This window comes from Colossoma macropomum, unplaced genomic scaffold (genome assembly GCF_904425465.1).
Source record: "Colossoma macropomum unplaced genomic scaffold, Colossoma_macropomum, whole genome shotgun sequence".
NCBI classification, from domain to species: Eukaryota; Metazoa; Chordata; class Actinopteri; order Characiformes; family Serrasalmidae; genus Colossoma; species Colossoma macropomum.
The window spans coordinates 20,510,263-20,534,394 of record NW_023494803.1 but is presented as its reverse complement, the minus strand read 5'-3'; the positions used below and the strand labels follow the sequence as shown (position 1 = coordinate 20,534,394).

Genomic DNA, 24,132 nt, shown 5'->3' with positions numbered 1-24,132 from the left:
TAACATTTCTTTATTTTTATTACTAGCTTCCTAGTGTACTACTTATTATATGAAATCTGTGAAGCTGTGCAGAACATATTAGAATTATTAGAATTATTTTATGCAGCTATCAACCAACTGCAACCATATTACTATAACCTCAAACTAAAACCTACTGAGTGGTAATGCTACTGCCACCTGGTTTCTATCATTGTTCACCATCAGATTTCTGGTTCCCATCACCAGCAACATAATAATTTTGACTTTGTAAGTTTTTCTAGAACTGAACACTTCTCCCCAAACCACTCAGAATGACTTTGTTTACATCTTAATGATTTAATTATCAGTGGAATTTCCCTTTACTACTCATAGACACTTCAGTGAAAACATGCTTAAGGTGACCGGAAATTTCAAGACCCAGTATGGGACAGAGGGGTGGGTAGGACGGTGGTGGGCTATACAATATAGTTACATTAATTAGACTACATTTTTGTCTGACACCTTTTTATACATAACTGAATAAAGAATACCTTCTTTAAATGAACACAAACACCTATTAGGTACAGAGCTGTAATTTCTACTTACACTGCTTAGAAATGCTAACTTGACTGTAATATTTCACTTACTTGTGATTTGTCTAGATTTTATCTAGCCAATACACATATTACAAACAATCAATCTGACTGATGAGTATTTTATTGTGCATGATATGTACATGTATTGCTAGCATTAATGTCCACAGATAAACAGTTTTTAAACTGTCCAAAGCAATAATCAGCAACGGAGTGCACAGATTTGTGTGTACGCTTGTGTGTGCATGTGCTGGTGAGTGCGTACTTTTTACAGTCAAGCTCAGCAGATTGCAAAACATTTGGCTGAGCTGATGTTTCAAGCTTCAGTGATTCTCTAGTGCAATACCCCCTTTAACCACTAGAGGGCAAAGGGCGATCTGCAGACTGCCATGGGAGGAGGCCTATATTCCTAAGGCTTAGAACAGACTAACAAATGATACTTCATTGCTAAATGATGACAGGAGCATTTACTTACATGAGCTGAATCAAATCAGTATCAAATCATGAGTGATTGATGCAGGGGATTCCATTTAATTTTATTGCATAGTGCTTTTTATAACAGGCACTGTCACAAAGCAGATTTACAGATATCCAGGACCAGACCCCTACTGAGCAAGCCAATGCTAACAGTAACAGGAACCTTGACAGGATTAAAACTCAGATGGGGACGCTTTTTCCTCTGGTTGACACTGGAAAGGTGAATTTTGACCAATTGTTTTCTGAGTACTAGTTCTTTGCCCGTAAAGCAAAGCCAGGAGATGTCTGATCCAAGCTCAGACATTTTGCAGTCAGATGTAGGTGTCTGCAGGCTCTGTGTTAATCTGCAGTAATTAAAAGGACATATATGTAGAGAGTGGTGACCTAAGCCTGACTGAGGAACCAGACAGGGTCTGAATTGAAGCCAAAGTGAACATTACTGAAGACTGTTACATAGTATGAGACTTTCCGCTCACCTCCTCTGGGCATCTGTGTCATCTGTCACCGGTCCATTCTGCCGATGGCCACCTGGACCTGGAAGAGAAGACAAGGAAAATTCAGTCAATCTCTCAGACGTTTCTGAGATGAAGCACTTCATTGTTTTTTGTGTCCATGTATAAATACAGTATTGTGCAAAAGTCTTAGGTAGCTAAGCAAATTGTTTAATACAATTTATCTCAGTAATGTGTTTTTGCAAAAAAGTAAAAATACTGTAAAACATTATAATGCATACAAGTAAACATATAATACAATAAACATTAAGAAGAATTTCTGTCTTCAAAAAAGTAGTTAAGATATTGTCAGTACTTGTAAAACACTGACCAACCGCATGTTTTATAATAAAGAGAGCCAATTTAGTCCTGTTTAACTGAATTTAGTGGAACATAGTATGACAAATAGTGAATAAAAATCATTGTGCTCACAGTTTTTGACAGTAATTTTTAAAAGGCGGCACTACTGGTTCTTTTTTCTCTGTTGGAACTGATCAGATATCTGAAAAAAAATACTGTGACAATGTGTATCATGAAAATTTCCTGAGGTATCGCAATATTTGCAAAAGATTTTTCCCATATTGCCCACCTCTGACCCTAAATATAGTAGATCAGCCGAAACGTTTTTTGTTATCTGAAGTTTGTTTCTTTGGTTTTGCAATGATGCTGTGATGCTAACGTGGCTAACAAGCAAAAGAAGCTTAGGTTCTCCAGTTAGCATTGTGTAAGTCACATACCTAAATCATCACACTTTCCTTAAATTAAGTTAGGGTGTTAAAGTCTCAAAGAGATGGGAGGGATGTACCGATATGTGAGGGAACTGTAGGCTGCTGCAGATATCTAATATTTTTCATCTACATATCTGCTTGTGCAACATAAACATTTCTAAAAAGTCGAAATTGGGACAACATGTACCTCTGTTACACAGAGAAGTGTAACATTTATGTCTGTAAATATAAACAAATAAATGCTGGGAATTTTGTAGTCTCTTGTGGCCACAACTGATCTTGTAACAAGAACATCTGGTGAAAACCGTGAGAAATTTTGGGGTAAATGTGGTTACAATGTGAAAAAAGTTACCCAACACAAACTGGCCCTGTGTGAAAAAGTAACTGCTCCCTTAGTTACCCTATCAACCAATTAAACAAATTACTGCCATGCCCACTGAATCATCACTTAAATAAAACCTTTCCAGTGATGTGAAGTAGGCTTAAAGGTCACTATGCCGCAATCAAAAGAATCAAAAGAAATTCTGTAGGAGATGAGATAGAAATTTACTAAAATACATCAGTCTGGAAACAGTTACAAAGCCAATTTTAAAGTTCTGGGACTCAAACCACAGTGAGAGCCATTAAAGGAAGAACAAGGGTGATTATTCCTGGAAGTGGCCGGCCTATGAAGCAAGACAACAAGCCGAAGCACAAGAGCGAGTCCACCTCCAAATGGCTCACAAGAAACAAATTTAAGGTTTTGGAGTGGCCTATTCAAAGTCCTGAACTGATCCATTGAGATGTTGTGGCAGGACCTTAAACAGGCAGTTCTTCCTCAATATCGCCCTCCAAAGTGGCTGAATTAAACCAACTCAAGAGTGGGCAAAATTCCTCCACAGTGATGTGAAAGACTGACCTCTAGTTACAGTTGCAGCTGTTGCTGTTAAAGGGGCACACCAGTTATTAAGCTTAGGGGGATATTACTTTTTCACATGGGTGAAATAAGTGTTGCAAAACATTTTTCCTTTCAATAAATAAAATGATTATTTAAAAACAGTCTTGTGATTTGTCATGTTCTCCTTGTCTCATATTACATTTGGTATGAGGATCTGAAACCATTTAGTGTGGCAAATAAGCAAAAGCAGAGGAAATCAGGAGGGGGCACATACTTTTCCATGACACTGCAGATGTGTGTTTTGTGTGCAGAGAATAAACATCACCTCTCGCAAGGGAAAAACAGTCCTGTTAGCAAACCTTGGCCAATTTAGCTAATTTGTGGGCAGATTTTAGAGGGCGTACCCTTGCTTGTGGGAGATTCTGCCGGAATCCAGCACCAATTTTTGTTGTTGTGCCGTTACGAGATCACGTCTGGCCCTGTGAGACTATAAATTCTGCAAATTAATAAAATGCAGACATTTTATTACAGTATCCCAGCATCATCTAAACATGCTGCTCTTCTGGAGTATAAATCCAAATATTGGTGTGAAATATCGGTTAAATCTAAATAAATCTAGAAGTCCATAATTTTTTTTAAAACTTTTTAAAGGACTACATTTAGGGTAAGGGGAAGATTGTGTTAATCTGACTTTGCTTAACTATTCCTTTAATTCCAGTGTAATAATATGGATGAATCATATGCAGTCAGGTCCATTAGTATTTGGACAGTGACACAATTTCTGTACACCAGCACAATGGATTTGAAATGAAGCAACAAAGATGTGACTGAAGTGTAGACTTTCAGCTTCAAAGGGGTTTAACAAAAATATTGCACTGACTATATTGTGCACTATAACACTGTCTCCATTATGCTTCCTCCATGAATATTTCAACAGTCATTTGATAGAATGGCCACCATGATGAAGGTAAGGCAAAAGTCTATCATAGCCATTAAGTATGCCTGATGTGAGGCAGACTCCTCTTAGTGCTCTATCATAATTACTTCCCATCCCATATCCCATTCTACTCTGTTATCTGATGGATGGACTGAGTAAGCAATGTTTAGAACTGTAAGCACAGCTATCAGGTTCCTCAGATGCTGTGACAGGCAGGCGCCAGTTATGTGGTGCAGTCTCACATTAAGGAGGTGGAGAGCTGTAGCTGTATCTGTGTGGTTATCTATGTGGCATGGTGTAAGTAATATGGTTATTTATGGTTAGTGACGCTGGTGTGTGTGGGTGTATAGTGTGTGAGACTGTATGTCAGGGAGAGAAGAATCATGATATTTCTTAACTAGCTGTTCTGAAGTAACAGCTTGGTCACAAGGACGGCAGCATCTTCTATCCGAGGATGCACTGTGTACATATGTCCTGAGATGAACTAAATTACCTTGATCATTCAAAAATTGAAAAATCTAATTTACACAATTTTCCCCTTTCCCCATATGCAGAGATATATTTGCTCGATGTCACTTTAGGCTTTGAGATGGTTCCTACTACTATTTTTATGAATGCAATGTATTTTTGTTAATGTTTACAGACAACAGTATGCCGGTGTCAGAAACTTCAAACATCAGACAAATCCTGGCTGTTCCACTACAGTGAGAAAAGAATCATGGGCGTTGTTTTTCGAATGAACTACATTACATGACCAAAAGTATGTGGGAACTCTAATCGGTGTGGATATTCTGGCGACATCGATTACTAACAAGTGCATGAAATCAGGCATCCAGCCTTGCTTAGAACAGAATCTCCAAAGATAAACATCAGCAGCAGAATAATTCTCTGCTGCAAACTGCCTCTGCACATAACGTCAGTTTGTCAGGGGCTTCAGGGATCGTGTTTCCATGCTAAACACAGTGGGCGAGTAGCCATACACAAGCCTAAGGTCACCAGGCGCAATAACAAGTCGCAACTGTTGCGCCACTGGATTCTGGGGCAATGTATTTGTAGATGCAGTAGAGCAGTACCTCCTCGAATGTATAATGCCTGTTAAGTTTGGCTGAGGAGGAATAATGGTCTGAGGCGGTTCTTCATGGAGTGGGCCACTTAGTTCCAGTGAAGGGAAATCTTAATGTTACACTCTTAAAACTACACTCTTGGTTCTTCAAAGGTTCTTTAGTAAAAAAAATGGTTCTTTATAGAACCATGAACAATCAAAAATAACCATCTGCATGATTAAAGGGTTCTTTGCATCATGAAAACATTCTTCAGATTGCAGATTGCTTATATGGTTCTATATAGAACATTTTTGAAAAGGGTTCTATAAAACACCAAAAAGGGTTCTTCAACTGTTACAATGTCAAGCTTGTAATAATAGAAGAACCCTTTTTGGTGCTATATAGACCCCTTTTCAAAATGTTTCTATATAGATCCATCTACAGTATGTACAGTATGTATCTACAGCATCAATCGGAAGAACCCTTTCACGATGCAAAGAATCCTTTAACCCCATGGAAAGGGTTCTTCGAATGTTTATGGTTCTATGTAGAAGAACCCTTGAAGAATCACCTTTTTAAGAGTGTATGTCAAGACTGTAATAATAGAGGAATGCTTTTTGGTGCTATACAGAACCCTTTTCAAAAAGTTCTATATAGAACCATATACAGCATGTTCTCCATCAATCTGAAGAAACATCTCATGATGCAAAGAATCATTTAATCATGGAAAGGGTTCTTTGTTCATGGTTCTATATAGAACCATTTTCTTTACTTGAAAAAACATCTTTTTGAGGTGTGTATGTCAAGCCTATAACAATAAAGGAATGCATTTGAGTGCTATATAGAATCCTCTTCAAAAAGGTTCTATGTAGAACTATATCCAGCACCTTCTCCATCAATCTGAAGAACCATCTTAAGATGTAAAGAATCCTTTAATCATGGAAAGGCTTCTTTGAATGTTCATGATTCTATATAGCACTATTTTCTTTACTAAAGAACCCTTGAAGAACCATCTTTTTTATGAGTGTACACCATACAATGACATTCTAGAGAACCGTGTGCTTTCCACTTTGTGGCAGCAGTTTGGGCAAGGTCCTATCGTGTCAGAGCATGATAATGCCCATGCACAAAGCTAGTTCCATAAAGAAATGGTTTGCCAAATTTCATTTAGAAGAAACTGACTGGCTTGAACACCTTTCTGATGAACTGGAACATCGACTGCGAGCCAGGCCTCACTGTCCAACATCAGTGCCTAACCACACTAGTGCCCTTGTGGATGAATGGAAGTGAAACTCTGTTTTAAAATCTAGTAGAGGCTATTCTAGTGAAGATGTATCCTCTCAATATTAACACCCATACATCTGGAATGAGGTGTTCAACAAGCACATGTTCGGATGTCCTTTTGTTGTATGTAGTCTATTTCTTTAAAGTAATAGCACACTATATGCAAGACTCATTGGCTCATTAGCCACTACTGCATTTGTTTGAGTGAACGGTCCCTATAACCACATATATGACAAACCTAGGCAGTCCAGCCAGGGCCCTGCAGCAGTCACTATTCTGTAATGAACACAGTATGATCTAAACCACAGGCATTTAAACAGGAAACCACAGCAAAACAAGGGGCTGCAGCACTGCTGGCTGCCGTAAATAAAACTCCACAAGCCCCTCCTCATGCAATGCACAAAGTACTGGCAATGTCTGATACTGCAAAATCTGCAAAACCTGCAATATCTGATTCCAGGAATAAAATGTCAAGGCTAGTGACACACTACCTATCCCACACCTGTCTTCCAAATCAAAACAGAATTTAAAGCTCCCAGATCAACACTGCAAAATGCTAGCATGACATTATATTGTTATATATTGTCTTTGTGATACATGTTGTAATATGTTACAAACACATTGATGAATCCTTGATGTGACATCCACTATATGTCCAAAGGTCTGCAGACACCTGCTCATCTATTTTTTCTGCTGAAATCAAGGACATTAACTAGGAATTTGCCCCCCCCCACCACAAGATGTTGGAACTTTGCTGTGAGGATTTGATTGTAATCAGCCAGAGCTCCATCACTCCAGAAAACGTAGCTCCCCTGCTCCAAAGCCCAGTCCGGGGGCTTTGTGGCCCTCTGGCTGATACTTGGCATTGGGCATTGTGATTTAAGGCTTACGTGCAGCTGCTCCAGAATGTCCCATTCTATTGGCAATGCTTTTCTATGGAGATTATACAGCTTTGTGTGCAGAATCAAACATCTGTGTCAGTAATGAGTGTACCTTAAAGCTGAATTTGCTAATTGTCTACAAAATTTTGGACGTACAATGTAGTTAAGACTGGCCTGTATTATTTTAATTAAGATTATTTAAGACTGCTAGAACATGAATTCATCTAAACAGACCAAACATTAATATGAAGCATCTAAGGTGTCCAACTTGTTAAAGGCTCATTTGCATATTGCAGCCTTCTGTAATAATAGCACCACACAGGCCAATACCTGTAATAATGATTAAACAAACAATGCACTGGTAACATATTGTGCAGCCCTAATTCATACCAGAGACCGGCAAGTCGCAGTAAAGCACTAGCAGTATCTGATCTCTATCTTTAACTGGTCCAGTTCACAAGGAATTCATCTTTTAAGAAGCAGAAAAAAACCTATTACAACTTCTATGAGGTGAAAAAAATTACCTTTCGACAGTTCCGCTGCACAGCTGAATTCATTACATAACTGTCAAGATAATGATTTAGATGAATTTCAGAGTTGCGAATGTAACCGAGATGTACTGTTCTCTAAAATTAGTAACACTAACAACATAGAGCATTAATACTTTGCCCTCATAGCCAAACACAGCTTGGACACAGTGCATGGAATTCAGACACATATTTCACGGTTGAAAAACACTCATTACTTGATGACACGACGTGTGTGAGTGAGGTTGGAGGGGGGGGGGGGGGGGGGGTGGGGGTTGTGGGTGTATGGCATGGCAGGCAGCTGTCCACCTGAGCTCCTAAATTTAGCAGATGATCTCACATCATCTGTTTCCTGAGTCAAACTAACAACAGCACAGTCGACCACAAAAAACAGAATAAGAGATTGTTTATACATAAGAACACAATTATAACATGAAGTGCACACTCGACGAAATATACACTATGTTCAAAGATTTATAGAAACCTTCTGATACAGCATGTCTTTTGAAATCAAGGGTATTAATAAGGAGTTTACTCCTCTTCTGCTGCAGTAACATCCTCTACTCTTCTGGGAAGACTTTACATTACTAGAGCATTAGTGAGGTCTGCTCCAGAGGGCACCTATTCTATTGGCAATACTTTCCAATGCAGATTACACAAGCTTTGCAATTAAACACCCGTGTCTGAATTCACCCATTAGAAGTGATTTCTGGACATATAGTGCACCTGCTTCATAACACACAGCTAAACCAGTTCCACTTGCTCAGTTTGGTTTTATCTGCCAAAAGTGCTGCTTTGTTTGGTGACTAAAAATAAGTTGGTAAATATGCATCAGGGCATTGCAATGTATCAGTCTGAAATGGCAATTCAGTGGCACTAATTTTTACATCTTATTATTGATTATAATCCACTGTAAGTATATTAGGTGTACACTGAGATCCAAAAATCTGAGACCATTTTTTCACTATTTCTAGGTCACTACTTGAGCAGATTTGTGATGTTGACCATGTTAAGGCCTTTATAGAAAAAGTTCCATGCTGGCTTGAGTCCATGCTATCATTTAAGCCAAAGGGGGAGATGCTGTACCAAATAGTAAGAAATTCTACAATTCAGGTAAATATTTCAAATATAATTTGTAATGAAAAACTTTGTATTAAATTAGAAAGAAACACAAAGTGTTCAACAGGGTCTCCCCATTGTATATGCTCTATTTTTGGTAGTAAAATTCTCAGGCAAAAAAGCTTCATGTATTGTTTTTATTGTCTATATTTCACTACTGTGTAAACAGTTCCTCCAGTCACATTTATGGATTCAGTATTTTTTAAATGTTCAAAAATAACTACATCAAATCACTTCATTTGAGATTTCATGATGCGTTAAATCATTTTTAAAGAACTGTAAGCAAATCACTGAGATTTAAACCCTTACTGGAACATAATCACTAAAAGAGCTTTACAATCATATCTAAGTCACTGCCAACATTTTCACCTCTCAAACCTGCTACAGACCTGCTATTCATGATCACACATTTGCATAAGTGCTATAAAATGTCTCTAACTAGAGACCCCTGAAAAGGAAAACACCCATTTAATTTGGTATGACTTATAAACTCTCATTTGTGGATTAGTTTCTTATTCCCAACACAGCTAAGATCAGCAGATGGATGTTGCCTTTATTTTTCTACAAGTGGAGTGAAGGAGAAATTCACATGTTTCTGGTTACTGGAGAAATGCTATTCTGAGGGGAGTCATTAGGGGGTCGTCGGTGAGAACAGCTATTATTATACATCAAAACACCACCCACTGAACTTCAGTGGCCATGGTAAGATGAGAAAACTCTTGGGCGTTATTTCCGTTGGGTGTACTCGGCAGGAGAAGCTCATAAAACATATTTTTATGTGTCTGTCACACACACGGGCAGGATGACTCTGACCTGGATTGAGATTAAACCTTGTTTCATAATCATTTCTGTGCCTTGTCTGCATTTAAAGCGTCACAGGGTGATATGATCCAGCTATAAGGCCCAAACCACCGCTACCTGACTGTCTTCTGTATGCTCTGATTACAACTGAAAGAGGAACAGAGATGTGCTGATGTACAAAATAGACTATTCCCACTCCTTCACCTCAGTCAGCAACAAATCTATACTTTCACTTCCCTGTGTCCGTTTTCTAAATTTTTGAAATACTTCTGACAATCACATGAACTCAGGCAAAGTGGAAACATGCAATTGCAGGTGCTTTTCTGCAAAATCCCAGAACATTCAAATCTGTCAACTGCAGTTGAACAGACAGACACCTGTTCTTTGGTGTTTGCATCTGTAGCCTGATCGGCTAACTCAACATTAGCCGATCAGGCTACAGCCAGTGTGCTATAGTCCCAAACACCACAGAACAGGTTTAAATTGGCTTTCTGTCACTCCAACATCAGTCACTCAACATTTGCTCTCCCAGACATTAGTTTATCATCTATACTTGTTTCAAGAGAGCACCAGTTAGTCAGAATCAGTCTGTACTGTTTGGGTCTGTAGCACTTTGGCTAAGCCAACGACAGCTTAGTTAAGAGGCCTAACGTGTCACCCATCACTGACACTGCCTAAGGGCTTCTTTTTGCTAACTGGCAATAATGTAGGCCCACTATCAAAATGCTCTGCTATCGAACTGCTATGTACCCAGTCTAGCTGTACTCTCTAACTGCTCTGTACCAAGTCCACCTGCTGTTATTTTTTATTTTGTTGTTGTTGTTTTTTTATTAATTTATTTATTTATTTAGTTATTTTATTTCTTATTTACTTATTTTTACCTTCTTATTTACTTATTTAATTTCTTACATAGTTATTTGTTTTATGTGTGTTTGCTCTTCAATATTTATTGGTCATAATTATTTAATTGCAAAACTTAAACTGGAATGTGTTTATTTAGCCCTTCAGCCGTGGAACAGAAATCTGACACGTGAAATATAGTAATCATTTTATGTGGGTATTTACTATATTCAATAGCTTTTCTGTTTGTTCACTAAGAACAGGGAAACTTGTCAAAACTATTGTTTGTGATAACAGATCGTACACTACAGATGTGGCGCATAAGGATTTGGCTGAAACCAGCAGAGGGTATGACTTCGCTCCAAAGAATCCAGTGGCATGTTTATTGTTAGGAGTGTAGCAATGATGTGTTTTTAAAATGTAAGGGGTTAAAAATGGTTTTAAACTTGTTTTTGAAATTTCAACATGCTTTATGGGCTCCAGAGTGGTTCACCTGCATCAGTCTTGTCATTGAGATTCAGTAACCGGAAGTCACAGAGAGCCTAACTGGCCTTGCTCTCTCTGAGTATTAAGTGCTGGCACTATCATCAGGAGATTTTGACTTCAATGCCCAGTGATCCCACAACCATCCATAGCTGGGAGTTCAAGATAGCATAATTGGCCTCACTCCCTCTGGGTGTGTGGGATGGCACACTCTCCCCCCTCATCGCTCAGCATTATCCTAGCCAATGCAGGTATCTGTTAGTTGACATAACAGAGTTGGCAGTTAGCATTCTCCTATGAGCGTGTTGAGCTGTCCAATTGTGTTGCATTAGCAGCTGTTCAAAAGATGTGGTGGCTGACTTCACGTCTCTGAAGAAAACTTGAGCTAGTCTTCCCTCAGCTTGGTAGCATCGTGTGATAGGAGGAGACCTAGTTAGCGTGTGAAATTGGCAATAACTAAATTGTGAAGAAAATGAGGTGAAAATAAATAAATAAACAATAAAGATGTCTAGACAGCCACCTTTATGTTTACAGGGTCTTAAATGGGTAATATTTGCTGTGACATTCCACACATAAGATGGACATTGATGTAATAGTCTACATTGATGCAAAACAGCAAATACACATTCAATACAGTCTGCATTCTGTTAAGGAGCTGCTCCTCCTTGCAGAATTGTGTTACTTCTCATGATGTATTCCCCTCATTTCTGCTGGTAAATTCCCATGGCATTATTGTCAGTTAACAAATAGCTAGTGCATGAATAAATAAGGCCTAACCGAGTAATGCTGTGGATTTCATTGCTTAAATGCCAAATTTAAAGACTAACATGATTCTGCTAAGCATATTTATACAGATTACTGTGTCACAGAGAATATTAAGACATACTGGAAGCTCTACGGAATGCCTTACAAAAGCCAGATATGTTACTTGGCATGGAAGGAGGATGCCGAGGCAAGCCAGAGTATTTTAAACACAGGAATAAGCTGCTACAGGGTAGAGTGGTAATGGCCAGCAAGCTGTAACCGCAGGTTTAAGACCCATGCGCACAATGAATCATCTGGGCCATGGCAAAGGCAAAGAGTTAATGTATCCCCAGGGGGGTTGGAAGTGTTCATAAATCTCCTCAGAACTGATCGAGGGTCAGTGTCCCATCTGTCTGTGCTGAGCTCTACACACGCATTGAAAAGACCTGACCCAGAACCTAGGGGTTTATGAATATGGTCAATATATCATTAGACTGAAACATGAGTTTCCCCATCAACCACAAGAACCATTATTAGACTTCTGCTTCATTTGTGACATACATTATATTTTAAAGTATTACCTTCACATGCTAGATAGGTGTAGCCTTATTATACTCCTCCAATCTTTTCATCCAATCATTTAGCAGGATAGCCTCAAGTTCCACAAAAAAATCTGGACAAGCAAAAAATGCAACAGGGAAGGAAAGGAATGTCTTTCAACTAGAAGTGAGTCAAGCAACATTTAATGCCTCTAAAAGCTCCCTTACAGAAAGATAATATATGAATGCACAGCCTGATGCCTAAGACACTGTTTTATGATAGTTTTACAATAAGGTTTTGGCCTAGAATATATTTTAAACTTCATTCATGGCATAGAGGTACATGCAGAGTGTTGTAAGGAAGACATATGAAATTAAAAGCAAGTGGTGATGTGCATGGCAGGACAACATGGTTTCTCTACAGTCTACTCTACAAAGACTTTTATAATTTGAAAAAAATCAACATATTAACGTTTATACCTCACAATTCTATTCAGTCAAACAGAGTAAAGTTGGCATAAATGGGCTTTGGTAACACATATTGAGTTTTTCGCCTTCATTTTGCTAGCCTACATGTCTCCACTTGTACTGGGGAAGTGGTTGGTATTGTATTTGTATGGTCTAAAATTGCACAGTGTATTCCTGGCGGAAATATTCCAAGGCATAATGTTTAAATTGACCAACAACTTACTGTCCAACTGCCACAGTGTCAGCAACACTTACTGCCAGCTTGAGTCATTAGCGTGGCAGCGGTTAGGTTTATGTCACATGGCATCAGGCAGTATCGCATGTTGGTACTGGTGCATTTTTTAAGAGTATAAGTACAAGTAAATGAGCACGGTATTGGGCTGATACCCGAAACACCTATCGATACTGATGCATCCTTATTCTCTATAATGCAGCATTTCATATCAAAACATTCTGAATGAGATTGGATTATGCAGACCCTTTGAAAAATCGATGGAATGGAAACTGGTTAAACTGGTTAATTATCAGCAGCATTAAGGATGGGGTTTAAAGTTAGGCATTGGCAGTAGTTGCAGTATAAGTTGAATTTAAAGCTATTTAGCTGAATATCAGTAAAAGACGAGGTCAGCTATGCTTCCTCTACCTAAAACTTTAAAGAATGTAAAATTTTCACTCTCATGTTTACATCACGTGATGTCTCAAATCAAGGTGGAAGGAGACCTTGATGTGTTGCTAACCGTTCAGAAATAGCACTGACAAAACAAACTCATCACGAGTCTCTAGCAGGCTCGGTGCCAGAATCCATTCAACAGTTTCCAGAACTTCACCCCCCAACTGAGGGCACCACAATAGCACCTAACCGCCATTTCATCACATTGTTAACACCAACCTCTCTCAATCGCTGTCATTTCCAAAGCAACACCTCCCACCCCACTCCACCCCAACTCATAATACTTACTGCTGAGTTTTATAACTGCTGAGCTGACCCGTCGGACTGGCCCAGGGGAGAATGGTGGTCCTAGCATGGCGCCACAGCTAACGCCCCTTGTTGGGAACTTGTAATGAATCTTTTATGATCAGTCAGGCCGGGTTAGCTCTGCTAACCCTGGGCCTAATGGTTGGGTGATAATGGTCAGAACCCAGGTGAGCACAGCCAGGCAAACACCAACTCTTCTTTTCTTTGCATGCTGAGCTGAGCTGGGATTTCCAACACCCTCATCTCCAGCTCCCATCCCAAAAAAGCATGAGAGCATGTAAGATTGGCGCTCTGAGACTGGTCGGCTCCATGGATATTTTAGCCATGCTAGTCACCAATGGGGAGACGTCAGGGAAAACTGAGTTGTGACCAGACACCCCCCTATGAGCATATAAGTAGCAGCAGCCTGAAACTAGAGAAGCCCACATGCTTTTCTTAAGTAAGAGTCAGAGCTTCCACCTGCAAGCTCAAAGAAGCACGCTCGCCTGCTGCATCACAACAGCTTCTTAAATAAAGGTCTACAGTAGCTATGCACTTCTCTTACCCCAGAAACAAAGGCTGCTGTGGGATACTTGTGTAGGGAAGATGAGCATTCTAGTGCACTGCAGATGCATTATGACCAGGCTATGTGAGTTTTCCAGTAAAATCTCCATGTTTTCTGTATTTTACAGAAGGTCAGTGTCTGCAGATCTAAGATCATGTACTGGAACATAAACAGACAGACATTCTGTGATGTAAGTGGTGCCTTAAAATCATTTACAGCTTTAAAAACTAGTAGCAGAACTTTAAGATCTTTCCTGAAAGATATTGGTTGCCAAAGCAGTTCTTTCTAAATGGGAGTGATTAAGCTCTCTTTTGTTTTTGTTAAGATCTGTGCTGCTGCGTTTTGTATGAGTTGTAGAGGCTGTACTATTCTCTTACGGAAAACATGCCACATATTCAAAGGAATATTCCACAACTTCTGTCCTCTACACCTGAATTATGCAAACGATTATCACAGACAACAATTTGATGCATTTCCCTGTAGAAAAAAAATGAAAACCTGATGTCTTGAAACTCATCTATAGTAGTAGAGCTGTAAAACAATTAGCCCCTTAAAATATTAGACTTTTTACATATTTATTATTCAGTAACTACAGGGACTTCAGTGCAAACTGGCTGAGCTATTCTCAGGTTATAGAAGTGTGTAATAAAACTCTGGGCCTGCTGGTGAACTCTGGCCATTTAAGGGGTTAAAATAATTAATCGTCATTAATTGCACTCTTTGTGCAGTAAATCACAATTAATCATTTATTTTATTTATTAAAATATTTATTAATTTATTTTATTTGCTAAAATTTGACCCTAAAGAGAGATTTGTCCATTCAAAAAGCAGTGCATTCTCGTACAGATATATAAGGGGACTAAATTAGCCTCATCAGAATGCATTTATAAACTTTTATTACCTCAATAACATTATTTTCATCATGTGAATGCAGGTTTCACATCAACTAAACAACTAAACAACTAAACATCAAATGATTTCCACGGGGTGAACAGTTTCAATTTTCATCACCGACGTCCAGTGGCTGCTTATTCTAATCGATGAATGTATTGAAAAGGTTGTGTCCCTGGTCAAACTACAGGTTATTTTCATTTTCTAAGTGAAAATAAGCTGACACATCCTCTACATAGAACAATAACCACCTCTTGAGCCTCAATCACCAGTCTCTTCCTGGGTTTTTTTAAATGTGTTCTTGAGAAAGGTCCTAAGAAAAAGTCTACGTCTGAATCATGACGCGTTCTTAAACCGCAGAACTGTTTACACCTTTGTGCTCTTGACTGTGTGTAGATTCTGTTCTTACTTAAGAACAAATCCCAAATAAGAAAACACTGGTGAACATCAGAATCCTTGTAAAAACTGCGTAAGACGTTTTAAGAAGAAATTTCTTCATAAGAATCGTTGGTGAAAATGGTTAGTAAAACATAAAAAGTTGCATAAGCAAAAGTTAAGGCATATTTAATTGATTATGCTTTATTTTCCCAGTCTGTATCATTGTGAAAATGATATATTTATGTCTGTTACATATATAGGATGTGTTATTTTCATTTACAAATTCAACAAAACGTCTAATTTGACCATAGGTGTTCAAACTTTTACATATAACTGTATATCATTTTTTCCATATATATAATCATGGTGGAATTAACTTTTATCAAGAGAGCAATCATAGAAGCTTGCCATTTAAAAGCTGTATTTGAACAACAGAACAGCACACAGTGCATGAGCAGCTGGGCTTCAGCCTGCACTGCTAGGAAAATGCATTTATAGCATTAAATCAATTAGTGCTGTAAATAATCTAACATTATTAACACTGTCTGAATTCTTTGTATAGTTCCAAACATGTGACTATATAAATGCATATACAAAACTACACAACCATCACACTCTTACAGTACAGGTCTGAGGATGAGACAGACATGAAAGATTGTCCAACCAACACAGTCATTATGATGTTTTTTTTAACTTTTGACAAAAACTCTGCCCATTAAACTACAACAATAACGCAAAATCGTCCCTCTGGTTAACAGTTTTTCTGTTCTTTTATAAAAACAGGAAAACTAACTGAAATTAGTGTTGATTAGGTACAAGTCTTGGGTTACTCCTTTAATGCTCAGTGCTCTCTAATCATGAAGACAAACTTCCAAATAAAAGCCCAACTATTCGCAGTAAGTGCAAATTTAACACAAGCAGCATCCAATCAACTCCAGATGATTACTTAGGATTCTTTTACAAGTGTCAACACAGCACTCACCTGCGTCTTGTGAGCTGAGGACGTTGAGGGCGAAAAGCATGGCAGTGGAGAAGGTGCTGGCCTCCTCTTTGCTGGCGAAGTTGAGTCCATAGACTTGCCTGGCATCACGCCACTGGTGGAAGGTTGGTGTGGCCTGGTTATATTTCAGACCCTTCACTATGGAGTAGTTTATCACAACCTGAGGAAGAAGAGGTGACATGAAGAGACACTATTAGACTGAAGTATGTAACTGAGCTGCAGTATCCACACTGAAGAGATGGGAAAGGTCATATTATTAAATCCTGTCAACTCAGTGATAAAACAGTAGGCAGTTTTATTACTGTAGCCCATGTTGGCACTTTGTGCAATTGGTACAATTGCTGTGTGTCAATTGTATATAAAACACCCAACATACACACTTAGAATAGACTTTTTCACGTTAATGGATACTGTTGTCTCACATTACAACACAAAGTGGAAAGGGAAGTAGGGGTAGGCCAAACAATGAATATGATGATTATATAATGACTTTTATTTAATATTTCACATCCTGCACTGCATTACATCAAGTAAAACAGGACTAATTATGCTCTCTTTGTAATGAAACATGCAGTAGGTCAGTGTTCTCCTTAATATGCTCAGAAATGCATAGTGTGACATAATTTGTGAGGATAACAATAAAACATCACCTCTAAAGGGAAAATCTAGAATTTGTATTTTCATTTGGAAATTTGTATAAAACAGCTGAAAGAACATATGGTAGATGCTGAGCATTAACTAGCTGAAAAATTAAAGTAACACCTAACAATTGTTTCTAAACTTTTGAAATGCAGTGTACATCACTGCATTTCAAAAGTTTAGAAACAACTGTTATATTAATACTTGTTTTGCAATAGTAACTATTGCAGTGTAGATTGAGGGATGGCAAAATATAAACAAACAGATCCTTCAAAATTTTAAATCTTTTGGGAACAACAAGAAGTTATGGCACAGTAAAAATAATAGCAAATGTGTTTAAATAATGAACTCTGTTCATAGTCAAACGAGTTAAATTTTTCAGCTGCCTACAAATTGTTTAAAACCAATTGAATGTTGGCATCATTTTATAACCAATATATACATGCGTATGCATCAATATTAGTTTTATATTACTGAAAACATTTGTTTCAAACTTTTGAAGGGTGATTTCAAACTTGTGAACAGTAGTGAAAGTTTAATAAATATACAGCACTGCTCCTAAGACTGCCCTGCGATAGAGTGGCGAGCTGTCCAGGGTGTATCCTGCCTTCCGCCCAATGACAGCTGGGATAGGCTCCGGCACCCCACCGTGACCCAGAAGGATAAGCGGTTTAGATGATGTATGTATGTATGTATGCTCTTAAGACATGGGACAGTCTTGGCTGTCAAAGAAGTAGGATAACTACAAGTTATAAAAAACCAAAGCCTGTGATAAAAATAGTTTTTTTCTTGACCAAACTTGATTGTCATTTCAAAAAGGCCTGAAAGGTCACAGTTTGATATGACATACACTGGCATAGCAATATCGCTTCCCGCTAGTGTAAAACGGTGCAATATGTTAATATTTTGCATACTAACCTGCTGAAATCTTACATTATTGAGATGCCACTGTTTAATTTCTAAGACAGTAAGCATGCACTATAATTCCAAAGTTTGGAATCACTGTTCTCAATAATATAAAACTAATTTTTACAGGTACAAATATGACATGGTTCCATTATACAAATACTCTACAATTTTATAGGTTTCTAATAATCTACAGGAAAAAATAAAAAAAGAAGACGTTAGATGTATGCAGATGATTCCATGATAATTAAGATTACCCTTAAGAATGAAGTTATATATATCTTATTTGAAAAATTGTAAACAAATTTTGAGGCAGAAAACTTCTACAAGAGACAATTACAGTGCATTATTTATCACTTCAGAACTTTTTGATGTTCCCAAAAACATCTTAAAATACCTTCTGTTGTCTAGCTCATAATATTTCATACACAGTCATAGACAAAATTTTCTTTCCCCTTTCAGTTAAATTGCATTTTGTTGATTTTCTAAGTGAAAAGAAGTTGACATGTCCTCTACAGAGAGCAAACATCTGCACATTTTAATAAAGAATTACTGTTTATTTGCTGAACTTAACATATTGGGGAAAAAAATCACACGTAAAACAAGTTGTGTGCAAAATGTTATGAAACATTTTATATTTGATATTTTATTTTGTGTTAAATTGTTAAACTTGGCAAATAAAATGAAACATGCCATATATAAATCAGTTAATTGTAGAGGATGAAATAATACTTTTGCATACGACTGTACATGTATAAATTATTAAATAATAAAATAACAGCAAATATAAACGTGATTCCAAACTTTTTAACAGTTGTGTTTACTTGTAGTACTAATATATACTGTTTGTATAAGTTTACTTGTACTAATACTTGTAGTATTAGTATTTAGCATCAAAGTGTGACAAATACTTATTAATTTTCAAAGAAATGAAAAGTCAAGCAGTTCTGCCAACTGTTGCGTTCCAACACACTTATTCACCTGCATGACTGAATGTTCATTCTGACTCAGTTTGACTGCTCTCAGAGAGTAAAGACTCCAGAGATAGAGTGTGGTACTCTGGGTGGGAAGACTTTATTACATTCTGTCTTCCTGATGGGTCAGTCTCTGGAGTGAAGCGTGCCCAATATCTCACCTGCTGGTCCTGCAGTTTGACTCCCACCACGCGGAAGGTGTTGTTAGCCGTGTTGTGGTAGATGTTGATACGGCTGAATCCCTGCTGGCCCGGCTTGATGGGCACCCACTTCTTGCTGGTGTCATCGTAGATCATCACCGAGGCCCGGGCCTGGCAGATACTCTGTTCACTGTGGAGAAGAAGAGCAGAGGGGAAAGGTTAAAGGTTAATTATGCTGGGCAGTCTTCAGGGTCATGACATGGTTGGGGGCGGCCAGAGACCTAGGAACATACAGAAAATACAGAAAACACTGAAAAACTGCATATTCACAAATTTTTAAATCATTTTGAAGATCTTAGAATAAATTATGTTTTTTTGTACAAATAAATAACCAAAATGGGCTCTCAGATTAGGGATGTGCACAAGTACTTAAGTACTCAGTAAACTGTTGGAGATGCCAGTATTCGAACACTAAACCACTTTCGGGTACTCGTTCCACTTCATCACAGGAAGAGAGAGAAAAGACAGTAGAACTATATTTCTCTAATAAATAACATGTTGGCAAATAATCCACTGAGGAAAAAAGACCTTGTGCAAGACGGCAAGTCCTCATCAGTATGTGCTGCACCAATTAGCTGTAATTCTAGCTCACATCTGAAAAGCCAGCCTCCATTTCTCATCTAACATGAAAACTACAGACCTTCCTTTTTTTGAGTAATAAAACATGTTTCCATATGTACTCCTCTGCTTACTGCTATTTTTGTGCAGCTCACTTTGGCCATACATTAATTTTGGTATTCGTTAATGTTTGCTGATCCTCAAATATCAAAATTATTAGAATGCACACCCTATCCAGTATCTACTGCCTAGTGATACCACAGCCATCCATGATCAGTACTCCAAGAGAGCATCAATGGCCTCACACCCTTCTTGGAGAAGTGGGGAGGCTTTAGGATGGACTGCCCCTCCCCCCCAACATTCAGAACAATGGTAGCAAAAGCAGGTGTCTCCTCTAAGCGTGCTGAGCTGCCAGTGATGTTGAAAGAACGAAACCAGAGAAACAAAGAAAGACAGAAAAAAAGAATGAACTACCTGGAGACGCATCCCAGTTTATAAGTGTATTCTGTACTGGTTGTTAGGATTGTCATGATACCAGAATTCCAACTAATGCTATTGAAGCATCAAGTGTAATTATAATGCTAAATACCAAAATAATACTATGGCAAAAAGATGCCTGCCATAAACACTCAGTATTTATTGGACTGAACACAGAAAAATATTACAGCTTAATTAACATCTGTCATATCAACCTTCGTCGCTTTTTTACCAATTTTATCAATTTTCAATTTTAAAAAATTCTTTACATGTTAATTAATCTGTCTATGCAAGTCAAATAATGCTTAATTTCAGATGCCTATGAGTAGAATACAATGTCAGTCTGTTTAAATAAAGAACTGAAAGTACTGAAAGTACAGTATTGAATTGTTTACCATGTCGTAGTATTAAAAAACACTGATTTTTCGATCTATTATGCAACATTACTGGTTGTTTTTGGATGTTTTATTTGACCGTGTTTGTTCAGTGCAATGTGACTTCTCAACAGTCACTGATCCATAACATACATATGACATATGCTTCAGTCTTCTACAGTTAGCCGGGGGGAGGAGCAGTGAAACAGAGCAAAATAAACAAAGCACACAACTCCTAACTGTATGACAAGCCTTTCAAAAATGACCCCTCCTCTGCTGGGCCAATGGAATGGTAATGTAATTATACCACTGAAAGACACTGAGCAGGGGGTGTGTCAGTTATCAATGCTAATTATACAGTATGATACAAAGCAGGCAACGGGTGAGCTAAGCAGGACTGCAGCTGTGTTGATAGGCTGATAAGAGGCCACAGTTAGTAATTAGAGCCATGAGCCGGTAGACGTCTTTAAATAGTCATGTTTTGTCTATATGTTGACAGGGTGTTCAATTAGCAGAAAAAAAGAACAGGAAAGCATTTAGCACACAGGCTAAACTTAGCCTTCTCAGTGGACTTTCACTTCAGTGTGAGGCTCAGCTGTGTTTAAAGAGCTGCAGAGCTGTGAAGTTTGAGGTCTGAAAATCACAATGCTTCACGCCGCAGAGAGAGGACTTTTGATGGGCATTACATGGGTTGTGGGATTGTAAATGTCATGTCAGGGTTTTACGGTGAGCTTTTTGCTGAGATTTTAAATGATTTTCAATACACAGAAGCACACAGAAAAATCTATGAGCACAAACCTATAATGAACTTTTTCTTTATCAGTCAGAGGATGTTAAATTCAGCAATCACATTTTTTCTACACTGTCCAAGCCCTGAAGGATTACCTGAAGTCATTAGTCATTTAACATATATTATATATATTATGTCCTTTCATCTATCTTTCTGTCTGTTATATAGTCAACACAATGCATGTCTTTGTCCCAGGAGTTCTTACTAGTTTGGCCTGTAAGCACGTCTGCTGGGCAGCCATTTCTTACTGTATCATCTTGATAGTTTTACACTGATTTGATTTTAGATTGATTGATCTTTAGAATGATTTACATCTTTAGATTGATTGATCAGACTAACTCTCACGAGACAAGTGTAAGTGTGCAAATGCTTTCCCCAGCATTTTACTGTAAGATAGCCCTGATGCCATGACTGTTAGAGCATGCCTATTAACTATGCAAAACGCACTTCACTATTAAACATACGGTTTAGCAACTGTTTTGGTAGCCCATTTAAATATAGCAGGAAAATCAACGTACCTGGCTTCAATTTGATGGAGCTGTATTGGCTAATGATGCTTGGCAATACCCTGCAAACCTGCAGCTAAGCTCAGTTTCTGTGATGACGCTACACAGCGAGTAGTGAAACAAACTTTTTTGAGAGTATTAAAACCTGTTAGATTAGGACCACAGCAAATACAAGAAACATTAGTCTCTAACTAGCAATTCTTAACTAAACCATGAAACTTAATAGCTTTGCAAGTTATTTAGCTGGTTGGTTGTATGTTCTTGTGGCATATTCAAATAGCCAACTTGTTAATTTTCTCATCATGCCCTGTAAAAAATAGCAGCATTCAATTTTACCAGTAGTGTGCATCATTGAAAAAAAATGTTCACGCATAATAAATAATGCATATTGACGTGGTAGGTGACTCAAGTCAAAATTTGTTCTCGCACAGGTGATGCTAAATCACAATTTTGTTTGCATTTTTACAAACAAGTATGAGCAAATGTGAGCCTTGTGCTTGCACTGTAGAACCCTGTATGTGCACGCATTGTGAAGTGCGGCTGTGCCCCTGTGGTTTTGCAAGTTGATTGGTTGAGATCTACAAAAAGTTCATATTCATGAAGATGACATATGAACTAGACTAAAAATAAGACATCAACTATTCCAATGGGATACTAGATTTTAATAATACTGGAAGTAACAAAGGGGGAAAATGAGTCAAATGCAGAACAGAAGGTTGAAGGTTAATGATTAGAACTGCTTTTCCTTGTTAATGTTTGAAGGAACTAAGCAAGTGGGTTTCCTCACACAGTGAACACTTTCTATTGTCAAAAGGCAGCAGCGGTTGGTGATCCATCATCAGGAGCTAATCTCCTTTGAAAGGTTGTGAAATCATCCAGATTGAAGTTGTCACGATACCTAAATTCCAGTAGTCGGTACTAGTACCAGTGAAATTTGATGATTCTTAGTACCAATTATGAACTGCATTATTAAAACCTACATCAACCAGCCATTCAAAGGCTAAACCAGTCACTTAAAACCAGAGCACATCGACTAAACATTCTAAAGTATTCACCAACATAGTAGTGTCGGCAGTTGTCTTTAAAATGTCCAGACAAAAAGAACTGGCATGGCCAATAATACAAAATTAATGGGGAGGAACATTCTACAAGATGATACTGGGATTATACAGGCATCGGCATACGGCTGCTAAAAAAAACATTAGCATGGGACAGATGTTTAAATTTGACCGATGTTGCAAACTGACTTTATTTGCTGTACTCCAGAAGGGCCAAACCGTTTTACTGGGTTACCGAAGGTTATACTGGGTTACTGTACAAAAATGTTTGCATTTTATTAATTTTACTGCATTTGTAATCCTACAGAAATTAAGTTTACATTTCACTGTAATGCTAATCCAAGTGGATTTAGATTACATCAGCATCGGTATGTGCATCAGCAGATTGTTTATGTGTGTGACATCACATCTTAAGCAACATGTCCAAGGTCAGCATTCTCAAACAAAAATAAAAGCAATACATCTTTGGAGTTTTGCATAAGGACTCCACAATATCCTATAGCACCATTCAATAGCAATAGTTTTCAAGCTATTTCCATAGGCCTGTGACACTTTTTTACTACTAGACAGCAGCTCAAACAATAAGAAAACAAACCACTCTGAACACGCAGTTAAAAGAACACTCAAAAAAGTGTGGAAATTGAAAGCTTCAGCCTCTGTTTAGTGACGCAAGTCAAGTTGTTTTTCTGGTGTTTATGCTGAGTATTTTACTTGCAGCGGTACAGATTTAACTTTCAGTGTGGTCTAAACTTGGCCACCAAGCCTTAATACATTTGACATCCCTAATTTAAACTATACCAGAAAAATTAAAAAGTAAAGCTTACCACTATAAACATACAGTCACTGTCATATCAAAACCTTGTAACATTATTTCATTACACCGTTTCATCACCTTCCATAAACAACATTTATTATTGGTTGTTCATTATTTGAACACAGGAGCTGCCCTTTACATTCTGTGAAAATGTCACGATGAGTGGACCAATAGAAGAGCTCCAAAACTACCTGTATTGAATTTTTCTTCACATTACCTTAAGAACATTTTTGCCTCCTCCTGTAAAGTTACTATTT

At 37.9% G+C, this 24,132-nt stretch overlaps 1 protein-coding gene across 6 annotated transcripts in view; it reads right to left on the bottom strand.

Annotated features, from left to right (window-relative positions):
* The window catches only part of evla (Enah/Vasp-like a), a 74,036-nt gene that overhangs the window by 16,867 nt on the left and 33,037 nt on the right, over window positions 1-24,132 (bottom strand). For all 6 annotated transcript variants that reach the window (XR_005008512.1, XM_036592545.1, XM_036592547.1 and 3 more), the window contains exons 2-4: window positions 19,260-19,428; window positions 16,562-16,739; window positions 1,505-1,562 (exon numbers count right to left, since the gene is read on the bottom strand). Coding sequence is in view for 5 of the 6 variants with exons in the window: in XM_036592545.1 (XP_036448438.1) it covers window positions 1,505-1,562; window positions 16,562-16,739; window positions 19,260-19,428 (405 nt within the window). In the remaining variant the exon portion in view is untranslated. The remainder of the gene's footprint in view (window positions 1-1,504; window positions 1,563-16,561; window positions 16,740-19,259; window positions 19,429-24,132) is intronic.